Genomic DNA, 24,553 nt, shown 5'->3' on the forward strand with positions numbered 1-24,553 from the left:
ATGAGTAACTTATGTTCCAATTTTGTCGTCGTTACGCAGTCACAGCCGCAAAAGGTGCGCTGGTTTGCCAGGCTTCATGTCAGAGCGTTCAGAGGCATGTTTGTGTTTGCTTGTTTGTGCTAAACACACATAGGCAAGTTCTTTCATGCCAATTATGTTGACATTTCTTTTGTTATGTGTGTGTGTGTGTTCAATCTTTGTCACAGAACAATACTCCATTGGATTCAGTCAGTCCACTCTGATCCATTTGGTGGGCCCATCTGACTGCACAATCCACAGCTACGTTCATGGCGGTGAGTTCAACTGTTGCATTATCAGTGCCAGATGTGTGTTGATGCGGCAACTTCTGTCTTTACCATGCAGATATGAGCAATGATAAGTCTTCCCTGGACCAAAACATAGTGTGTGTTATTCAACAGGAAAAGTGCGCTCAGCCTTCTACAGCTTTGATATATTTTAGCTACTTTCACTGAAAAATTGCAGAGAAAAGCTCTCGTATTTTCATTTATATTCATTACATTATTGTGTTAGATCAAAAGATATATAACAAACAGTAGCTTTATAAAGTCATTTATTGTTTTTAACGGACTTGAACAGGTGCAGTCCTATAGTCATTTACATTCTGCTGTATTTGCGACTCGTCCTAAGTGCTGCCTGCAACATTTCGTTTCGACTACCAGGGGGAATATTGCTGAGTTCTGTTGTCAATCTCCAAATAATTAGAAAATAAAAATAAACTATCAGGTCCTTATAAAGTGCTGCAATAGAAGTATTGAACACGGAACATGTTGCTTTTCCTCTGCTTCAGATAATAAAAAAAATGCTACAATCACAGTGCCCTAAGTTAGCACCTCAAAAATAACATTGTTCATCATCACAAAATAAAGTGCTGAACTAGCACCAAGCAATCCCGTCTGGTAGGCTGCAGAGGACACAGCAGCTACTCTGACTTTATGCCTTTTATTTCATCTTCGGCCAGTCGCTGAGACAGAGCAAGCTTGGCCACATTTTCTGGGAGCAAGGATGCCCTTTTCTTTGGCACTATGTGGCCTGCGAGGCTAAACAGTCTCTCACAAGGTACAGAGGTTGCCGGGGAGGCCAGGTACTTGCGTGCTTGTGCTGACAGCCTTTCATAGGCTCCTGTGTGAGCATACCACCACTGCAGGGGACAGTCATCAATACTAATGCTGGGCTCTGCTCTCCGTTCACAGCTCCTCTCCGCTCCTCACCTTGCCCTCCCAACTACAATGGGATCAGCTTGTGCTAAACAAGCCCCAAATGGATTTTTGTAAAAAGGCAATACAGAAATAGCAAAATTAATCATTAAAAATTAGATTAACGAGATTAAAAAAACATATGACAGTAATTAATTAATCGCAATTAACAATTATATTAATTTGACATTCTCTGAAAGACAAAAAGGAGTGCATGGCAATCTATATGCTAAGTGTTAGGTTGTGGCTCGATTAAGTAGACTCAGAAGTGACATGATTTAAGGTGGAGACTGGTGTTAATTACAGCTGGAGATCGGTTAGTGCATGGGAGAGCGTATGGTGTGACCGCTGCTAATGTTGTGTAAATGTAACCAGCGTGTCAGAAAACCACTGCAGACGAGTCTCCGCTAATGAGGTTACGTATTTGCTGACATCTGTCTGTCTGTCTGTTAGCAACGTAACTCAAAAAGTTACAGACTGATCTTGATGAAATTTTACCAGGAACAGATGATTACATTTTGGTGATCTTTAATACCAGAGGAGAGACCGGTCCAGCTGAATTCGGGGTACATTTTCCCAACAAAACAATTTAGTTTTTGGACACTTTCAATAATATCTCTCTTACTACCTCCACAAACAAGGTTCTCTTTTTTGCTGGCCTTTACCAAGACACTGTGGAATCAGTGGTGGACAAACAGATTTATTGTATCTTCAAAATACAACAACTGTAACGTGTACGTGTAACTGTAACTTTGTCAGGTGTTTAATACAGAAACAGAAGTTGTTTTCATCATTTAGCTCATTTGATAATGCTAATTTCCAGCAACTTATTTGTTTTTAAATGCTCAGGCGTGGAACAATGCTGATTGATTGATTCAGTGTGAACAGCTACTGAAGGGCTGCTTCAGAGTTCATAGTTTGTTACGTAGCATCGACATCAGCATCCGACTTCTGTGTTAATCCAACACGTGAAACTCACAGCTCATGAACAGCATCAGGCTGTTTGGTATGACTGTCCATGTAAGGGAGAGGGGGATGCTACAGAAGAGAAAGAAGTTGAAAGATACTAAGGGTCGGAGGGGAAAGCGGTGAGGAGGGGGAGGAGGAGTTTATTTGGTATTTAATCATACAGGAAAGACACATCTGTAATGAGCAAATAAACATTTGACACTTACAAATAGACTAAATTTATCCATCTGTTCCACCTTCATCGGTTTTCTGATGCGTTGATAAGAATGTTCCACTCATTTTATTGGCATTAACCTCTTGTCTGCAGGTAGAAGAAGAAAACGGCATCAAAATGAATCAAGAGAATTGTATAACCTCTGTCCTCCTAAGTGAACAGACGAAGGATGCCAGAGTAAAAAATATGTTATATAATGTTTTTGGAAATGGTTTCTTCTCATTGCAGAGTGACTTGGTCTGTATGTGTGTGATGCTCTTCTGAGCATGCAGACAGAGCAGGAAATCGCCGTCTAGAAAAACACATTGGAAATGTCGTTTTAACAGGAGCTCTATGGTGCTGATGCTGAACTGATGCTGCGCTCCTCTAAAAAAAAACGGAGGACTCGGGAGGTTAAATTGTGCGCCTGTCTACTGACCTCGTTAAAATTCCTCACTGCTCCTGTTCCATCACCTTCAAGTAGAATAACTATTTGTGCTTGCAGAAAAAAAAGAGAACATAGTATTTCTTCAAACATTCCTAAACTTCTATAACTGAAGTACTATAACTAAGTGCGATACAATCCATAATTCCTATTTTATATTTTCCAGCCTGGAAGAATTCTCTTTCTGTTTTTTTTTTTTCTACCTGGACACTTTCACTCTGCTTAACTTAATCGAGCTACCGAAAATATATTTTACAATGTGCTGTGGAACAAAATAACCCAGCAGAGAGAAAATAGTACAAAAAGCAAATAAGATTAAGAATGATTTTTAATGATTTATTGAGTAGCCAGACATAACAAAAAAAAAAAAAACGGTTATCTGACTTCTGAAACAACATGAAAAAAGTCAATGCTCCCTTGGATGCCTTTGTGGCTCCATCTACAACAAATCCAGCCTTTTATTAGCATGGAACAGATGCCTGTTATCAGTTGAGGTATATTGTTTCTGGCAGTGTATCCCTGCCTCATACTGCCATTTCAATTGAGGTCAGCGAATGTAAAGAGGCCATCAGAGAGACACCAGAGAGCGAGGCAGAAGGACAGAAGAGAGCGGTTGACTGGGAAAGAGAGACGATGAGAAGGAGACAGGGAAGGACGGGAGGAGGTGGAGGTGAAGGGAGCCGGTGGGATGTGACGTGTTGCGTGTGTCGTGATGGTTGCCTTTTTAATTTGCTGAGCTCACTGAGAAATCTGTCCAATTAAAAATCAGATGTGGAACAAGCATGCAGGTCATTTAGAACGCGCGCACATGCACACACACACAGTTGTGTCTCTGTATGCCATTGCTCATTAAGTAGCGTCCCCTGTTGTGTGTTGCTGTGGCTTTCACTACACTTCTTTTGTTTACACAAGCAGGTCAGGTCATGCAGTCAGGGTTCTCTCTCTCTCTCTCTCTCTCTCTCTCTCTCGCTCCATGTTTTATTCTTCCTTCCACCCTTCTACCCTTCATCCCACAATACCATGACTGTTAATACAGCCATCTGACTTCAGCATGAGGACAGGCTGCTGCTTCCTGTTCTTTCTTCCTGTCTCTTGTTTGCTGTTTGTGGTGCGGTGAATTTACGCATGGACAAAGTTTAATTCATTTTCTTCCTTCATGTACTAAGAAAGCGTGCCACCTGTTTCCATGGAAACAGCAGTTGATTGTCACAAGTGGACAACCCTGCGGTCTGATTAATAGACTTTCATCTTCCTTTCCTTTGAATCGGACCTCAGGTTTAAACCATATGTAGGGAGCATTGAATGTGAAATCTATAATTCCTCCATCCCATTTAGAGCTCTAAACATTGGCTAAGGACGTATGTACAGTACGTTTGATTAAATGTATTATGAGCATGAGAGCTATGTTTCTGGTGCAGAGTTATGCACATATCTGCATGTTAGTTGATTGTATGGCTTCTTTGTAAATGTTGTGGCTTGGTTTCTATTGAATACGCATGAGTATGTATGTGTGTGTGCGGGCATGCGTGAGCGAGTGTGTGTGTCTGTGTGTGAGAGAGGTGTTGGCAAGAAGGTAGAGGACTTCAAGTACCTGGGGTCAACAATGCAGAGTGATGGAGAATGTGGAAAGGAAGTGAAGAGTCGTGTGCAAAATACAGAATAAAAAATAATAATATTGACATTCCGTTGGACATTTTAATCTGCTCTGAAGATGCTTGATGTTCTATTTTTACATCGATGCACAAACATGTGGCTGGGTAGCGGCACATAAAGTATGTGTAAAGCTACTTCCATTGATATCAACAGTATGTGAGCTGCAGACATGGCATGCACAGCTTTAATGCAGGGTCTGTGACAGAGTTGAGCCACAGATTGCCTGAGTGCAGGAACACATCCATCAATGTGACTCTGCATTATCTGTCCTCTTCCGATCTCTGCTCAGTGGGTATATAAACATGTCACTGCCTGAGACAGAGGAATTCGGAGAGACATGGATATGTCCACTGGAGCCTGTACGATCGACCTTTGAGATGGGTGTCTACGTGTGTTCATATGTGTTCGTATGTGTGTGAAGTAATTCATTCATTCATTCATTCATTCATTTTATGTTACCAGGAACAGATGATTAACATGCCATTTACACTGTACAACATTCACAACTCCGCAGCCAGCATTCCCTCGCTTCCACGAGGAGGACGGACCCTCAAAATGTTAACAAAACCAGTGTTTTTTATTTAAGTTAAAGGAGATGTGCTCAAGTCAGATGAGCGTTTGATTAGCTTGTGTGATCTCATATTTTGTTAGGAGGCTTGCTCATAATTACGTAGACGAGAGAAGAGGTCTCCTCATATGTAATCGTAAAATGTTCAATCAATATTTGTTCTCCACTATTTCAGTCGTGTTTTTTTTTTTTAATTGTAGGGGTTTCTTCTGAAAAATAACAGTTTTTCATGTTGTGGTGCAGGGGTTCAGTCTGAGGCAGAGGACACTGAATTATTAAGGGCATCTTTTCACTTTACTTTTTGCACCGAGGACTTGTGTTTGCTGCTTTTCCCAGCAGCTCCACTGATTACAGAGTATGGCGGGCGGTTTCAATCCCTCACCACGGTGGATGAAAGGAGAGGTAAACGAGAGCTGCCGGATGGTCAGGCGATGAATATGCATGCTGTTTAACACCACAGGAGTAAGACCGAAAGCTGGCATCAAGATGGAGCCCAGCACCAACAACAGTCAGTTGCTGGGCCTCATAATATCCCTTACCTTTGACAAAAAACAGGCGATTCAAGACACTCACCATTGTGCCAGTCCCCGAAATACCTGAAGTGTGAAATCAGAAGGACTAAAGTCCTGTGGCCTTCACACCAAGTAGGTGAAGTATTGCACATACCGCTTCTCCAGCATGTCAAATATCCCAGCAGGTTCTGCTCTCGCAAGTTTGAATTCAGAACTATTAAATCCAAACAGATCATCACATCAACGTCCCTCCATTTGCCGGCAGCGGCAGCAATCTGTTGCTGATGTCATATCTGTGTTTACCAAAATCGCCCCATGAAACTGATTGGCACTCTTAGCATTTAGGGCTCGGCTGGACCGCTTGCATTGGGTATGCTTAGCCTCCTCGTGTTCACACGACACAGCAATGACTGCACTCCCAAACAAAGAAGAACACACTAACATGCTTTCAACAGGTAGATGACGCCACTGTCATTTACTGGTGGCATTATCATGATATCATCTACTCAGTTATAGAAACACTATCTTGTCTGCACCAGAGGAGCTGAAGTGGAACACGGTTCCGAGGAATCAGCCTGCATGCTTATCACAAGTACTGCTCAAGTTCACACTTCAGATGAAGTAGTTCAAAGTTCACTTTCAGATTACCTACTTCACACACAGTTTAAAACATTGAATTGTGAGATTGGGCTGAAATGACCTCTTCTGAACTAAAACTTTGCCCTAATTGTCCTACTTCTCTGTTCCCAGCTCCCAAACATCACTGCTGCTCATTTAATAAACTAAATTAAATGTATACGGCACAGAACAGAGAGCGTTTATTACAACATTGTGACATATAATACAGTAGGACCTAATTTTATTCCACCGAATTAACACAGAACAGTTCAAAAACTTGATTTACATACCTCCAAATGAGTCTGTGCAGGCTCCACCACTGTTCATTACAGCTGAACAATGTGTTGTAGCTGTAGTTATAACACATCGTTGTAGACTCAAGTCAAGTTCTCATCTCTAAAGTCACTCCAGGTGAATATGTCAATATTTTCTTCTCGTCAGAGCCGATACGTCTGTGCAGATGGTAAAAGAACAGTTTTTGGGTGACAAATATTGAGCGGTGATATAGACTTTAGCTGCTGTCAGCTTTACTGAGCCAACCAAACCCCTGAAATGAACACCCCCCCAGTTAAAAACAAAAGTTTATTTCTGTTAAAAGAAATGTTCTGTTTTTAAGTAAGCTGGATCTGATGGTCTTTGCCATGACAGCCAGAGATGCAGATTCTCTTGAAGCCTTTTTATCTGACAGACCATAATAGGCCTGTGTGTTTGCTGAGTTTACAGTTGTAGCAGTTGCTAACAGTTTGCAAAACGTAGGCCATACACTAATTTGCGTTTGGCAAAGTTGTGACAGCTGCATTGGTGAAATATACCGTACCAAAAAACAAACAAACAAGCAAACTGCTGCTTATAGGACTTTCTGAGAGGATGTGAGTGGGCTTCTCTGTGGCAGTGGTTAACAGGAGCCGTTTCTATAGTAACAGCTCATTAGGAGGGAGTTTGAGCAGTTTGATACTGTCCATCATTAAAGCACACGTCAGTGAGGTGGATGAGGAGGGACAGAAAGCGCTATGGACTCACCAGGGCTGGATGAAGACGAACAGAAAGCAAGAACAGAGGATATAAAAAGAGACAAGATAGAAGAAACTTACAGAGTCATGAAAGAAACGTGTGCGACAGACGCCAAGAAAGCTTTTCTGTTGATAACATATGTTGATGTTGCACTCTCCTCTTTGCCTTGTGCACTGTGCTGCGTCTGTCGTGAAAAGGGCTTGAAGTTAGTGGGCAGAGTTGATGGTCAACGAGAGCTGCCCAGGGACACCCTTCGTTGTTCTCATGCCCACTGCCGATGGACGGCATTGTGCACAAAACATTTGTCAAAATTGTCAGAAGGAATTTATTTACAGTGGTTTTCCGCCCTGTGGTCAACTGGGCTGCACTCTGGATTATTTATTTATTTATTTATTTTTAAACTAATTGTCATGTTTTTCTCCCTTTATAGTTAACTGTCTTTTCTCTTTATGCACACCAACTCTGATCCCTCCCCTGCCTTTCAAGTTCCCACCCTACGGCAAAGGGAGAGTCATAGTGTGCCATGTCACCCTGTGAATGTGTATCGCGGGCCCAGGGCTGTCTTGGCCTTGTTTGTCCTCATTTGCAGTCTCACATTGAGCTTCCCTTCAACCTTTTACAGTGTCTGTACAAGGAGAAGAGGGGAAGGGGTTACGATCCACTGATGGGAGTGATTAACAAAGACAAGCATCATGGGTAGTCAAGGACAGCAGTTTTTTATTCTCTTCTCTAGATTATGTCAGCATGATGCATTGTAACACATGACGCATGATAACATATGACGCGTTATAACATATGCAACATGAGAGCTGTATGAAAGAAACAAACAACAACAGGGCGTAGTTCTTGACCGCTGTTTTTTGCGAACTGTTTTAGTTTGATTTATCAGCATTCATTTGGAGATGAGTTTTTCTTCACCTGATCATCCTCCTTTCAACTCTGGCTTGTATAAACTCCTGCAACATTTGATTGGCTGTAACGTGCTTAGCTTCATGTTTTAGTGTTTGGAACTGGGATGGTGTTTGCAAATGTTTGGCCGGACAAATCTGTCTAATGTGTGCAAAATAGTTAATGAAGAGTGTTAAAAAGGCTCATAGGCATGTCACAATTTGAGCGGTAACTTTCTTTTTCTGCAACAACAGCAAAAAATGTAAAGATTATCATAAAGTTTAAAGAGAAATACATGTAACATTTTTGATGTAAAAGTTCTCAGTTCTCAGTAGGCTTTGGATCACTACCCAATATGTCCCTCGTTTCCCATCAACAGCTTTAAGAAACTTTCCCCTCTGAAAAGAAGTTATATCTGCGCTTACATCTGCAGTTACCGAGCTGTTGCCACTGAGGAATGCTAATGATCCGTTTTGGGGAATGAAGCTGAAGCGCTCCACCACAATGTGACAAGTGTGTTGAAGAAAAACAAACAACCAACATTTAGATAATGAAGACCTTTTTCAGTTGCTGTGTATAATTGCACCCTTGTAGCGCTGCCATTAGAAGTAACTGCAGCTAAACAACAGTGTTTTCAGGTGCCAAAACGTTCAACCGTTTATGACTTTTTAGACAAGAGGAAGTCTCTTAGGGACATTTAGAGGGAGCTAAATATCCTCCAATACCTACAGCCTTTTTTTATTTACAGCATCTGGAGTGCTTCTAACACTGGGGAGAAACAGAACGAGCCCACTCTCGCAGTCCACATATTCCCAAAATCCCACAGATATTCACAGTTCAAACACATCCTCTCTAAATCTTTATTTAATTAAATAAAAAAAAGGTCCAACAAAGCACTGAGTGCAGACATGAACATACCTTTCAGAAGTTTGACTTGTCTGTATTATATAAATCCTTTTTTTTTGGACTAATCTTACAAAATATTTTAATGTCGCTAAAATTTGAACTCCCAGATTTAGGATTTTCACGAGCTGCAAATAATGAGCTATAATTATTGAAATCAAAACAAGAAAAGGCTTGACATATTTGAATTTATGTGTAATGAATTAAAAATATGTGAAAGTTTCACTGTTTTAATAAAATGATTGGGAAAAATGTACTTTTCTTGATTATTGCGTATTTATAATTGTACATAATTAAGTACCATTACTTCACAGGGTTTATCAGCATGAGCAACAACCTTGCACAGACAAATTGCCATGTGACCCTTCCTTGATATTGATCACAGCTCTGTCATGAAGTGCTTAGATTATTGTCAGTCCTCATAGTTGTTTTATTAATTTTAAATCATCTGCAGTAAGATGTGACGATATATCAGGACCCATTTCAACAAGGCGGCATACCTTTAAATTGGAATTCATTTTCGCGTAATTCAACATTTGTGTTCAGTTTCATCATCTTCTCCGCTCATGATCCATCTATCTTAAGTGTTGCATGCTCAGACATGACCACTAAAGATTTTGAATGGCCCCACCCCGCTGAGCCTTGCACCCAGGGGAAATTTTCAATCTTATGTGAGATCCCATCAATTTTCACATAGCGGAGATATGAGGAAAAAAAAAGAACAAGATGGGTTTTGAAAATTGCCTTGTAACAGGCTTGTTCACAGACACTTTAAGCCTGAGATGCTGTTGTCATCCTTCTGAACCCTCCTCACATCGACTGCCTTAATCAGAGAGCCTTTCTGATGGATATACTTCCTCAGTCAACAAGGCTTTGGTTCATGTTAGAGGTGATGGAGCCTTTGATGTGATGGTGCAAGGATCCGTCACTTTCACATGGCCTGGCCTGAACTTAGCCATATAATCTCACATTAAAGACAGACCAATTCAATTTCTCCACCAACAAGCCATTTCCATCAGAAAAAAAAGTTTAGCTTCGAGAGAAGTTTACTTTCCAAACATAATCTTTGCACACATCAGTATTATTTGCAAAATTAATTGGATGTGATGCCTTGGGATAAGTGGTTGTCAAAGTAATGGCATGTTTAATTCTTAATCACGTTAGTGGCTCCACTTTACAGTGGAAGCAGCACATTCTGTTTGTTCTCCCACACTCTTGGCATCCTCACAGTGCAAACGGGAGGAACCTTCCAGAGACAAACGATCCATCAGCGAGCAGACTTATTGATTTCTGTGCCATGATAGATACAAAAAGCAACTAATCGGGAGCAACTGGGGGGTTTGGGGAACACACATGCACACCACGCGCCCCCACACACTTTTTCCGAGATGGGAAACAGATGCCACCACCTTCCACGCTTCTCCCATCTCAAATCCACCCACTCCACACAAGATGCCCCTCTTTCAGCAAGAAATCTAACAACTGTCTTTGTCACATGAAAAACAATCTGTAAAGGCCATATGTGTGAATTCCTCCGTGTCCACTCTGCTGCCTTATGAATAACAAAAGGTGCCACATGTGTGGAAGCCGTGTCCTCCAGAGGCATGCCTTCCCCCGCTCTCTCTCCCGTGTTACCTGTCTGTGTCTGCATGACCATGTAATTACTCTGTATGTGGAGAATGTTTATTATTGGGTCCATTTTTCTGTAAATAAACTTCTTAAAAATGTATATACTGTATGTTAATCTCATGTCGACGCACATATGGGCTGGAGCGCGCGCGTGCACACACACACACACACACACACGCACACACACACACACACACAATTGGCCGGTAGGCATACAGCATGGAGAGAGTAGGTGGACTGAAGGGCAGCCATGTGGTTCGAGCAGTTTTTGGCCCGTGCACAAGAGCACCTCTGCAATGCCCAGGAGTTTAACTAGCACCTCTCCAGCTGCCAGAACACACTGCATACTGTAGTCCATGCTGCTCTTGAACTGGCCATCCTCCACGTGGCCACTCAATAAAGGGTTAATTCCCATACCAAAAGTTGAATTTGGGCCATCCGGATGGGAATACTTGCTTGTTTCTGGTTTCCAATGGGATGCAGCTCTCTGTGCTACAGACGCTTTCAGCCAACCAACCATGAACTGGCATTGCTTTCAGGTTGAGATGTCATGTGATTCAACATCGATGCTTTCTTTCATGTTCAAGTACTGTGATGAATATAACTATGGATAGAAGACTTTCATTCCTCCCCGTGTAAACAAGGTTTCTTATTTTATCATGTGTCATTACAACATTTTTACATGAATATCTGGAGAATTGCTCGGCTGCAGTTTCACAGTCTCACAAAACCTCCTTTGAACTCATGTTTCCAGACTAAAGTATGTCTGATCAGCATTTAGGCAACATTACAGTGCAGATTTCTCGTTGCTGTTTTCTTTTATTATTTTTAGCCCCTCAGCCACCGCTGCATCCTCCCCTCCCCCTACTAATGAGTTTATAATTGAAACAGTCTGATAATGATCCTTTGGATATCTCACAAATATCAAACCATTTTGTTAGGTGTGACCATGAAGCTGATGGATGAGGTCGCTGGGATCGTGGCAGCTCGACACTGCAACACCAACATTGTCACCGCCTCTGTGGAAGCCATCAACTTCCATCGCAAGATCCCGAATGGTGAGGATGACTTTGAAAATGCACTCAGAACCCACTGGGAAAGTTCATTGTATGTAAATCTCAAAAACACATCATGTGGTGATGCTGCAAACTGCCTTTGTACCCCGATGCTGCATGTTTTATTATTTAACTTTTTACTCATTAATCTACTACACTGTCGAAAAACCCAATTACATGTTATGTTATGTGTGATTGTTTTTATAAACACAACGGACCCTTGACTTGAGAGTGACCCGACTTAGAAGTTTTCCGAGTTATTAGCTGTCGCTCTGTAGGTTTCTTTCTTTGAGTCGCAAGCCAAAATTTGAGTTATGAGTAGATGAAGGTGAAGAAAGGGTGGCGAAAAAGGCAAAAATCAGTAAAGACGCTTGAGTGAAAGTGAAATAATAAATAAAGCAAATTGTAGCAGCTGCGTTCAGTAATGAGCTGCTACTTCCCGAGTAGGCAAAGATAAGCTATTAAGCGAGTTTATGACGAACGAAAGTGATCGAAAAAGCACAAAACCAACTCCTCCAATCTCCTCGGTCACGGATGATATTAAACTCATAAATCAAGATACCACTTAGTTGTTTTCAGCACATCGTTTGATAAATTCACAGTGTCATCTAACAGCCGCTGTTCATTTTGCATCAGCTCAAGCTGTAAATTTGAGTCAGTTAGTTAAACATGCATTTTTAAGCAAATGCTGTCTTTACACAAAACAAAGCAAAAAAAAAAAGAAGCCATTTTATACAAGCTATGTGATGCATTGATTCTCCCAACTCACACCTCAGCGCTGAATTATGAAGTCTGAAAACACAACACCAGCACAGCTGACCAGCACAACAGTGCCTGGTCAGCTGTCACGGATTCTGCATTTACAGTGCATGCATTTTTTCCAAATACAGTCAGCACCCCTGGATCTATTTAGTAATTTAGAAAATTTAAGCCACATTTTTCTTTTCATCTTTTTCTAACTGGTGAAATGTAGATTGTTTGAGATGAACTTTAAAATTTTCTGGGATCCAAACCCAGCATGAAACATTATGCATCGTTCTGTTTTTTTTTTTTTACACAACGATGTGTGTCCAAAACAATCATTTTGCACCAATGTTTAACAAGCATTTTTTCTCTGGCAGCAGTGACACATGAAAGATTAACTATTGTTTTCTGAAAACAGCCTTTTTAATTTCCTCGGAAGCTTCTTGCTGCCACCATAACCATTTAGATATTAGCTCACTGGGCATATTTCCTGTTGTCTGGGGTTCAGCAGATGAAAAATCACTGCAGAGCAGTTCTAATTAACAACGTAAACAACTGTCATTAGAGAGAGAAAAAGAAAAACCAAATTAAGATCAATCATGTTGTGTGAAAGCATCAACGTAGCTTCTGTGGTGGAACAGATTAGGAATAGACTTTAATAATAATAATAATCCAATATACATTCTCGTGCGCTTCATCCAGTGGAATGCAGATGAAGATGGTTTCAAACGTGGTTTCATGATCAGTGCAAAATGCGGAGCAGAATTGTTTGCACATTTATGCAGGAAAATTCACACGTAAATGACAAGAAACTAATCATGGAGGAAAATGTTGGCTGCAATGTGAACGAAGGTTATTGCGAAGAATCAGTCGGCAACAGTGGGAGGGAAGGCTTAATTAATTGATCGGTTAACTGACACATCTAAAACACCTTAGAAGGTAATCACTTTCGCAATTAATACACGCAATAAAAATTTGATTAACTCGAAGGGCACTCAGGAGAGAGAGAATAATTCTATTGAGGCCCACAGCCCACTGCTCTCTGATCTACCTCCATGTGCATGGATATATTTCTGAAAAGGCAGTTGTGTGTATCTGAAGCATCAGCACCACCTGTCAGTCCTCACTAATCACCCACTTGTACTGTGTGGCGGTCTCTGCAGAGACCTGCACGAGCCTGCGTTTTCTTCTCCTTAGTGTATTTTGCTGTGTAGGGATGTTTCTGGGCATCAGCTTTGGATTGCGGGCTCATGGCCTCCAGCCAGTAACGGCTGTGGAGTGTAGGTTGAGTTATTGGCTAAAAAGAAAGCACAAAGTTTATTCTGTTTCTCTCTTTTGGACTGTTTGTGTCACAGTAGTGTCTCCACAGGTTTCTTCATACGGGTGAGCACAGATAATCTTGGGGTGGAACACCTAAACCAACAACCACAACAGAGTTTGAGACCTTATCTCGTGCTGTTTTAGTACATATACAAGGATAATAAAGCTATGTCAAAATGAGCAATACTACTAGTAGTAGAACTACTGTACCTTCAGCTTGTCACGTGAGGGGTTGCAACAGCAAATCAACCTTCTCCACGCCACCCTGTCCTTTGTATTGGCCCCCCCAACACCAGCCACTCTCATGTCCTCCCTCACTACGTCCATGTGTCTTCTCCTGGGTCGTCCTCTAGCTCTGTTCCCTGGCAGTTCCATCCTCAGCATCCTTCTACCGATATAGTCCCTGTTTCTCCTCCAGACTTCCGTAGTCTGGTCTTTCTGACCTTGTCTCCAAAATGTCCAACCTTCAATGTCCCTCTTATTGCCTCATTTCTAAAGCAATATTAACAATACTGATCTTCTGTAAATGACAAAGAGCAAAAATGAAGAACCAACTTGACTTGTTTAAGTTTGGTTGTTTGGAAACACCTTTCACTTCTGATCCAAGAGGCTTCTTCAGTTCAGTTCAGTTTAGCTCAGCTGCCATGTGACATCATTACTTGCCACAGCGGGATTGTTTGGCATGCTTTTGTTTCCATATGGATGTGTGTGGGCGCACGTCGGATGAGTCACTATTGCGCTTGACAGGAGAATATGGTTCAAAATCGAGTCAACTAAATAAACTTTCATTGTGAGTGAGGTTAATGTGCAGCTGTTTGTATCGTCTAGATAGAAAGACGGCGCAACCTGAAACATTCTCAAGTGTCCAGTCCATTACCAGGGACATCTCCCTCTGCTCGGATAACACCACCCGAGACAAGAGGCTGAGCTCAGCTGCTGCTCTCGTCTCTGTGCCACAGTGGGACACAACATGACCACAGCTGACTGGCTGTGTTTGTCATTTAAAACCACGCCTGGCCTCCTTCGTATAAATACTTTTAGCCTTACATTTAAGATGAATGAATGTCTTTTTTTTATTAAATTCTCTAATGCCTCAGCTCTTTTTGCACTTCACTTACTGTTTACAGGTTCTGTTATCTCAACAATTGTGAGCCTGCCTCTTGTCTGTCTTTTGCTGCACAGTCAAACCATTCAGATTGTGTACAGTGCCAAACCGTTGATGAGATCCAATGCTCATGCTTTTTTAATTTGATGTTGGATATGTTAAATATTTCCCTAGATTAAAATCTGACTCATACACAGTTCAGACAATTACAAATATTCACAACGTCTTTAAAAATGCTTGATACACCACTTTCTTTAGAACATACATTTTCAAAGTGACCCGAGAAAATATCCTGTCAATGAAAAATAAGTGAAAATGAAAATGACCCTGTAAATTTAGTGTTGAAAAACAATCAAATAAGTCTGGGGAAAACAGCTCACAAGTCCACCCCTTTCAAGGACATGTTGGTGACTGAAATCTTCATAATTACCGTAACAGTAATGCATATTATGTGGCAAGGAGAGCATGTTCATCAAGGCTCTGTTATGTGCCATTGGAGGGTTCATGGAATGCCCTTCTCCTCTATCCCTTGCTTCAAGGTTGGAATACTTCAACGTGGTTGTCATGGGAGGACTATATTTTTGTAGTCTGGGATTTGAGGGAGTCAGATATCAAATGTAAAAACAGTAATAAACTAGAAAAGCAGTCAGAGAGCTCAGACCTACGCCGAGGTGATTTAAATAAAATAAATAAAAAAGGAATTACTGCATTGCAATTACATGGCAACAAAACGATCAATGTTTTAATTCATACCACAACCTTCAATTAATGTGAGGTCAGTTGAACTCAAACTATTTCATGTTCAGTCAAATGAATCCAAGCTGAACTTGGAAAAAAACCTGTTGTCTTGACAGCCAGCCAAGGAGAGCTATTGGCTCTTGTAATCTGCTTCACATTATCTCATAATGAACTTCATAAAGTCTGCCCCTCGCAGAGTATCAGTAAAGTTATCTGGGCTGATGTTGGACTTATTAACTGACCAATCTACTAATGCAAAGTTTCCAGATCAATAAAAACATGTGAAGATTTAAAGTGCTTTAAGATAGGAAGGTTGGACAAAAGAAGATGCATTCTGATTTGTTACAGAACTAGAACAGCACTCAGAGCAGCTCATTCCCCTCGTAATTAGATTTACACCATCCTCATGGTGATCTGGATCATCACCAAAAGGTTCTAAATTGTTCTTGGTATCTTTATACACCAACCATGAAAAGTAAAAGTGAATCAGAGTCGATTTTTGAATCCGTCAATGGGGTTTTCAATGTTAAAATGTAATATCTTTTCCTGACCTAATTCTGAATCCGATCTAGATGAAATTCGGTGATGAGATAGAGGTCCCCACCCTACATGACTGTGTCAAATTCCATAAACATCGCCCAATAATCAACTGAGATATTGAGGAACTAATTTTGAAGCTCTATTGACTGCAATGTTAACAAAGAATTCAAAGTGATCCAGAATCCAGGATCTCTTCTGATTCACCACCAAAATGTAATAATCTGTTCCTAGTAAGATTCCAAACATTTCCTTCCTAAAAGGTTCATCAAGATGCGTAGCGTCCAAGATGTGGAGATAATTCATATTTAACTTGAAATTAGTATACCGGTTACACATTATGACCACTGCTACAGATATTTTTTTTTATTACCTTTTACCATGATTTAAATTCTCATTTCAACCAGAGTAACTTGTTAAAGCAGCGATGTCGAAAAAGGCGGTGGACTGTGAGCGCTGAGTGCAGCTGATGTGTTTGTTCTCTGCTGTACTGTATTATTACTGCTGCTGCTGCCATAGAGACGAGGAGAGAAGCTGTCTCCTTGCAGTCTGACACAGATCTGGAGTGCGTGACTGAGATCTTATAAATCCAAGTTATGAATAATAGACATGTACTTGGAAAATGAGAAAAATGATTTTTAGAAAAGTACACACTGCAGACCATCTCTATGAGACATGGCAGTGGCTTGTCGTCCGACGATGGAGCTCTGGTTTGACAACTGTCCTGAGAACATTTATTGTTTGAATGGGCGTTTAAATTGTGGCTGCAGTCTTTCAACAGAAAGGCAGAAGCACAATGTGTGTGCTTGTTTCCTTGTAAGTGTTGCTGCCACATGATCGTTTGATCATCAGCGTTGAATATTCCGCAGGCATAACTAGTGTCGAATCCTCAGAGCTGCAGATCATAAAATATATGTTTGGTTTTGAAAGCACAGATGAACGCCTAACTTTACAGTTAGCATGAGAATCACTTGTTCTCTCTGTGTGGAGCCTCTGCTCGCTACTGTCACCCCAAGCTGCCGTTCTTCTGAACTCAACTTACTATCTTTAGGGTTAGGGTAATATTTTTGGAAATATTATGGATACATATAATGGATACAATACAGTATATACAATGTCAGATGGATTCAACAGGGGGGGGGGGCTCTGTTCTAATTTCATGCCACTTCATGCCCATCCTAGATTACCTTTGCAACAATGTCTGCTAAAACTGTTGACAAGGAAATGCCAGTCAAAGCCAATGACTGTATATGTATTTGTAAAAAAAAAAATGCCAGAGGCCACAAAATCACATTTTAAGTGGCACCGTCTCTGTGCCTCTGTCTCGCGTTGCATCCTTCTCACAAACATCGTTCAACAATGAAAACTATCTGTGGCTGAAATCGACATCTGTATTTATTTTAGGTGAAATGCAGAACTGAACCAAAGATAACTATTTTAGATTTAGATCGTTTGGTGAATGATGGAAAGAATCTTAAAATCTCTGACCTGCCATCCCGCTGGACCCTCTAGATGCTTTAACTGACATTACCACTGAACGAGATCGTGCACACTGAGAATGGAGTACTTTAAGGTAATGATCATATAACAGATGCTGAATGAATTATTTCTCTCGTTTGTTCTTTCTTCATTATATTGTATTTACATAGAGTGTAAAGACCAGGAGTCCCATTCAAGTAAACCACCACTAGATGTATAGGACATGTGAAGCACTGTCTGCACGATAGCATGGCAAAGAATCGAGTTGAATGAAATTAGCTTTATATTAAATGACCTTCCTGATTAATGATCGATGCTGGAAAGCAGATCTTAGCATTGAAGGTCAGCCAACCAGCCCCGTCTCTGAAGGCTGCTTCCTGGAACTAATCTACCTCGAAAGACAGTCCAAGCCAGGGCTTCCTGTTCAACGCATCAAAATGGGATTATAATACTTGTGAGCTGTAAATGTTATATTTTAGCTGTAGCCTGCACGAGTAGAGAAAGGATTATTATATTTTGCATTGTGGAAAAAGGATTTCTTGAAAAGCGTATAGGATACAAAAATCAGGCGATATGCAGTCCTCACTTCTAACTGTACAGAACCGCAGCAGAGAGTGATGGCAAACAAACGTCTGATATTTGAACACAGAGTGAGGGAAATAGTCTCCTCACAAGGTACGTGATTTCAACCTGAGGTAAAGTGCAACTACGAAAGTAAAGCCTTTTCTGAATGGGTCCAAACAACACTATGACTGTTACAGAAATGTTTCCTGTTTTCACGCAGTAGTATCAACCAGCTATGAGGAGAGAAATGGTAAAAAAAAAAAGAAACAATCCTCACAGAGTCCAATTTCAAATCTATGATCTCTACTAATTTCAGTTTCAAAACACTTACCGGTACCATGAAATTATGTTTTTTTTTAACATTTTAAATCACAAATCAAAACCTCTTTTTCTGGATCAATGGTTGCTGCAAATCTGAATGGTCAAAACTTTGCCCCCGGTGAGACGGGGTCATGTAATCGCCGTTTGTTTGTCTGTACGTCCGTCTTTTAGCAAGATAACTCAAAAGGTTATGGACAGATCTTGATGAAATCTTCAGAAAATGTTGGGAATGTTACAAGGACCAGGAGAGTACATTTTGGTGATGATCCAGAAGAGATTCTGGATTCTGGATCAGTTTGAAATTTTCTGCAACATTACAGTCAATGGAGCTTCAACATTTGTTCCTCAATATCTCGGTTGATTATTGACAGATGTTTATGGAAGGGTGGGGTGGGGACCTCTATCTCACCACCGAATTTAATCTGGATCAGATACAGAATTCAAATACATTTTCTTTGAATGTTTGAAGATCAGAGTATTTGAATCAAATGCAATGATTTTAAAATCCTCAGAAGCAATCCATGTTAACTTGTGCGCCGCTCTTTTTTCTCGCCAAGGCTCCGTGGTGACGCTGGTGGGGCGGCTCACATTCGTCAGTAACAAGTCCATGGAAATTGAAGTGTTGGTTGATGCTTCTTCGCTGATGGAGAAAGAGAAATATCGTGCTGTGTCAGCCTTCTTCACCTTCATGTCACTGGGCCAGGACAAACAGCCTCTGTCTGTCCCCCCTCTTAAGGTTAGTATAGCATCCAGGCACCACTTTCCACAATATTTTAATTTGCTCAACCTTATTGTAGAATTTATCACCTTCTATTCACCACATTTTATCCACATAAGGCCGAGTTTATAAAGAGGGACTGAGAGACAGTCATAAATTGTTTGATGTGTCCACGAGAAATGCTGCTCCTTACATCACACACAGGTTTGTTTGTCCAGTTTTGCATTGTTAAAATATTAAAGCATTGGCTTTAGTTTCTTCTTTATGAGGCATTACCTTATAAACAAAGTTATTACCTGCCTTTATAAGGCAGGCATTATTTTCTTACATTGCTCATGCCTTCACATTTGTTTAGAATGAGTGGCGATAAAGTTTCAGTTGGAAACGTGCCCTTGACTGCCTAATAATACATAAATAAATATATAAACTTCACTTGTGTACTTATGATGGACATGTAATGAAACAATTAAAATTTATGGATTCTTCATCACCTACTAGTTTAATATTAACAGACTGAGTTATGTCTGTTCTTCTTCAGTCAATAACTCTGTTCAATCTTGAAAAGTTCACTGCATCAGAGACGATGTCTCTCATATGTCGGTTTTTGCTCATGTCGCACATCAAAAACTTTGCTGTGTCTGCATGTTATCCGTTAAGCACTGAGATTCAAAAGTCGGCTATGGTTATCGGCTGACTCAGCGGTTTTGTTCGGCTGTGCATTGCACATGTTTACCTGCTGACTTGAGAGCGATGCCTGCAGTTTCTTCTGACACTGCAGTATGCCGTGATCCAAAACGCTGCACACACAAGACCATCTGTTTAACTCAAATGATTTCCTGCTGCCACACCCCCTGCCTCAATCGGCTAACTCACCCAAGTCTCGCAGGAGAGCAAGGCTATTAGTACAACGGTGGACCATTCAAAGTGGAGATTTTTACGGATTTAAATATGTTTTAACATGAGAATGTATTGAGTTTTAAATATTATCACTCAACAAATCTTCTTCTCATTGTCGACTTATTGCTTGACCAAATGGGTTTGATGCTGCCTTGCACAACATGATATAAACCAGTTCCTTCAGGAATTCTATAATGATAGCATTTTTGTCCAGCAAAGTTTCCATAACAATAGAATGAGCTGAGTGAGCAGCCTCAGCGAAATGTGACAGACCAGCAGACTTTGCCCTGAGCACATCATTAAATTTTAAGTATGTGTATAGTATGGAGTAAACAGAACAAATGCATTGCACAAAGATGTTTTCTGGGCTAACATGCACCTTTCCTCCCTAACCACAATACAGAACCAAAAACATTATATTGTGTATAAACATATGATCTTAAAATAAAAATTCATTGACATGCTGTGTTTCAAATGGATGATACAAATTTGTTGGAGGAAAGTCAGGCTTGGCAGTGTGGGCGACAGTGTGGAAAAGGGTTGCTGCACGTACAGCATGTTTGTCATGTCATTGAATGCCTCAGTGCCCCCTCTTACCGTTAACATGCACACACACACATGGGCTTTAACGGTGACACACTTCTGCTTGACAACAGATCTCCAAGCGCCAATCTCCAGCAGACATAAATATTCCTGAAATATGTGTTTCCCCCTCACCTCCATTTAAAAGGTGGACGTCAAGCTGATAATTTCACATCAAGAAAACAAACCCCGTGTTGTTTTAATGGCAGGAAATCACAGCGATGATTAGAGTCATTACAATTTCTGTGTTCACCTACATTTTTTGAAAACAGAGGATTTTGGTGATTTTAATAATTCATGCTCAACACTTAATGGAAATCTAAATGGGCTGCCATGGCTCTGACGTATGTCAGATAAACAAAGGCAGGAATAGGTGAATTCATGCATCTAGGTGTGTGTGAGAGGAAATGTTGGACAGAAATGCACTGTTAGTAGGCAAGTGAGGGTTTTTTGACCATATTTTTATGCATATTTTAAGCATATCAGGCGATGCGTATTTATGTAATGAGGGAGGGTGTGGCCTAAGGAGATCAATACCCTATATCCAGGTGTGCATAATTATTAGACAGTTTCTTCTCCTCAGCCAAAATAGCAAAAAAAGAGATTTAACTGACTCTGAGAAGTCTACTACTGTACTTTCGGCTTGTCCCCTGAGGGGTCATCCCAGCCAATCAACTTTTTCCACTTCACCCTGTCCTTTGCATCGTCCTCCACGTGTTGTGTTGCTGTTTTGTTCAGTGTAAGTAAACAAGATGTTTTTCAGTTCTTAATACCAGTCACATAAACAGGAGCGATTGGAAAGCACAAACCTCCACACAGCGGCAACAATTGGAAGGGTTTGTGGAGGAGGTTTATTGTTTATCTTTGATAGTAAAGTAAAAACCAAAAGGATGAAAACTACCCGATCAAACAAAGTTCAAGAATCCTGAAAAGGATCCACACATCTGGAGTTGAATGCCATTTGAGATGCGCAAGCTTCCATCCATAAGATTTTGTAATGCTGCTAACAGACGGACAAATAAACCAAACCAATCATATAACCTCTTTGGTGGATGTAATGAAATAAAAATAAGGCACTTTGCAGAACTGGATCTGCTATAAATGGTTAATGCCGCTCAACTCCTCGCTCTTTAATACAATGCTTACATGAGCCAAATGTGATGCACAATAAAATATAGCCCTATGTCAAAATTCACTTCTGAAATATTTACAACACAGTGTGAGCTATGGTTCTGGTTGTGAGCTATAAATAACCTGATCGAATGGACATCTCCTGCTATTTTTATCTGCAGCAGGTTTCCCCCCCCATTCTCTCATCCTCGCCTCCTCTCTGAGCCCGCTGCGTTTACTATTTTTAGATTTTCTTGTTTTAGCACAGAAGGGGCTTAGGGACTGTGACTGGGGAGGCTGCCACTAAATATAGCATACGATGCTGAAAAAGGGGAAGACGACTGCAGAAGCAAGGCCATTGTGAGATTCCGGGTGTATGCCACACTTCTCTCTGCAACACTTGATGAATACCAAAAATAACACAAGGGCACACTGCAACAGCACAGGCACAATCAAAAAGTGCCTTTCAGCACCATTGATTGCTGCAAGCCTTCTGGTGATTTTAAAGGACCTGTCTGGAGGTTGGAAAAATGTACACGCTTAAGAGGATGTCAGTTTGAATCTTCACTCAGTGGCCAGCAATTAAATACCAGAAAGTGGTTGAAGGATGGAGCTGTGCTGTTTTCACAGCCGGCAGCTTGGGTGTGTAACTCTGAATAAAAGGTGATTATTGCCGTGTGCATATTCACTAATCCTGCTGCAGAGTAATAAAGGTTGAAATAAGTCAGTATAGAGTCGAAAAGTAAATTCCCATAAAATACATTTAGTCCTTCTTGTATTATTATTATCGCTTTTCCCTGGCTTCTTTTATTCCATCGCTCCTTTAATCTCACGCTTCATTCTTTTTTCTTTTATCCTCCATTTATTTCTGTCTCCCACCTTCCTTTCCTGCCATCGTCCTCCCTACCTCCAGGCTGGCTGGGACTCAGCTGGCCTCCAGTGACACAAAAACAAGCCCAGTTGTCATGGCAACCTCCTGTAGTCCAGCAATGCACATTTATTTTTAGATGCCGCTCATTCACGACAATCAGCAACGGGTTAACGGATACTCTCATGTGGTAATCCAATGGCACAGAAATCAAATTTGTGTAAAGGATGGCTTAGTGTTTAATAGTTTTCTTTAGAATTCTTATATAAATAAATACATTGAAAAAAAACTGTATGTTCGATATGCAAGACCAAAACTAATTTACAGTCAGCAAAACACAGATCAAGAATTGCATGGTGAACCATAGACAGACCAGAGAGACAGACCATCATACCCCCCCCCCCCCATCCATCCATCCATCCATCCATCATCTTGCAGATCAGATGGCCTCAATCGTCTCATCTACAGACGCATTTAGTTCAAGCACCGATACTGTACATACACTGTGGCTCCTGCTACTGTGCGATAATAACAAATATACATCCATAAGCATGCAACTAAGATCAAGCTGTAGCTTCTTTTGGGGACGTTTTTAAGCCAGTGATGATGATCCTGCATGATCATAGTTATTATACTGGAGCCTCTGTGGGAATACCAATTACATGGGGACACCAAAAGGACATTTTGAGCCGAGCATTACATTGTCTCATTGAATTATGTAAATTTGTTTTGCATGTGCATAAACATATGGATGCACACGTGCAGCCTCACTGGAATTCAAATAATATATAGTCGAGGTGAATCAGTACATACATTAACGAACATGGATGTACCGAAAATGTAGAAACTCCAGCATCGAGGCCGCTAGATGACAGATGGGATAATTGTGATGTCAGGGTTCACTTGGAAGATAATCTCCTACTTTGACCATAGAAGAGTGAAGAGTTTTAAATGCTGAGCCATACAACAGTTACCAGTATAAAAAAGAAAATGCTATAAACAGGATTTATATGCTGCAAACCCTGGCGATACATTCGAGGTGTGCCCCGCCTCTCGCTCATAGCAAGCTGGGATAGGTTCGCTATGAAGGTCGAGTCTCCAGGTTTGATATTTGTACATCTTGGAATGAAAAATAAATGTGACATTCATTTTTTTTTAATTTTGTTGGCCAATTTTGTGAGAGTGAAATGGTTTTAACTCAGGTGGCAGCACAACATCAGCTTCTATAAATATATTTAGAAGCCGGTTAATTTAGAGTGAAGATGCCTTTTGAGCCAATTACAAGAAACACTTCCAAAGCCAGGGAGTGGAGAAATAACACATTAATAAAAGTGAAAATAGAACTTATCAGAGGCACGAAGTCGCCCCTCACTTATATGAGTTACACACTTTTCTCCTGCCAGGTGCATGTGTTGAAATGTTCAAAGGCCAAGTCGTGATTATAAGTAGTCAGATGTGCTGCTCATTTAATTAGAGCATTCATTAAACCACATCAGCTGAAGCTTCCTATCATTTTAAAAGTGTAATTAAATTGTGGTTAGGTCCTGTGGGTTAAGGAAGGAGAAACAGAGGAACAGGAGAGCTTTGGAGGAGCAGATCAATGAGAAGTGTAGATATAAAGAAGCTGACATTGTTAACAAATTTACCACAAAGTTCCAAAATGCAACATTTTACTACAACGTGGACTGGATTTAGATGTGTGTTGACGTGCTTACCAACCGTTAGCTTGCCTACAGCTGAGTAGAACAATGAATGAACCCATTTGCTGTCATTATAACATTATCCTAAAGTTGCTCTGTTTCTCTACACAACCAGTTTGTGTTGAATAACATATATACACGTCTAAGAGAGCTACAGCTAACGACCTGGTGCATGCACATCAAAGAGACATGCAATTAATGCTGCGTTTTAC

At 40.7% G+C, this 24,553-nt stretch overlaps 1 protein-coding gene across 1 annotated transcript in view; it reads left to right on the top strand.

Annotated features, from left to right (window-relative positions):
• acot7 (acyl-CoA thioesterase 7) overlaps positions 1 to 24,553 on the top strand; it is a 39,377-nt gene that overhangs the window by 13,521 nt on the left and 1,303 nt on the right. The window contains exons 6-8 of the mRNA XM_068746854.1: positions 207 to 293; positions 11,545 to 11,661; positions 19,024 to 19,202. Coding sequence (XP_068602955.1) covers positions 207 to 293; positions 11,545 to 11,661; positions 19,024 to 19,202 — 383 coding nt within the window. The remainder of the gene's footprint in view (positions 1 to 206; positions 294 to 11,544; positions 11,662 to 19,023; positions 19,203 to 24,553) is intronic.

This window comes from Brachionichthys hirsutus, chromosome 2 (genome assembly GCF_040956055.1).
Source record: "Brachionichthys hirsutus isolate HB-005 chromosome 2, CSIRO-AGI_Bhir_v1, whole genome shotgun sequence".
Lineage (NCBI taxonomy): Eukaryota > Metazoa > Chordata > Actinopteri > Lophiiformes > Brachionichthyidae > Brachionichthys > Brachionichthys hirsutus.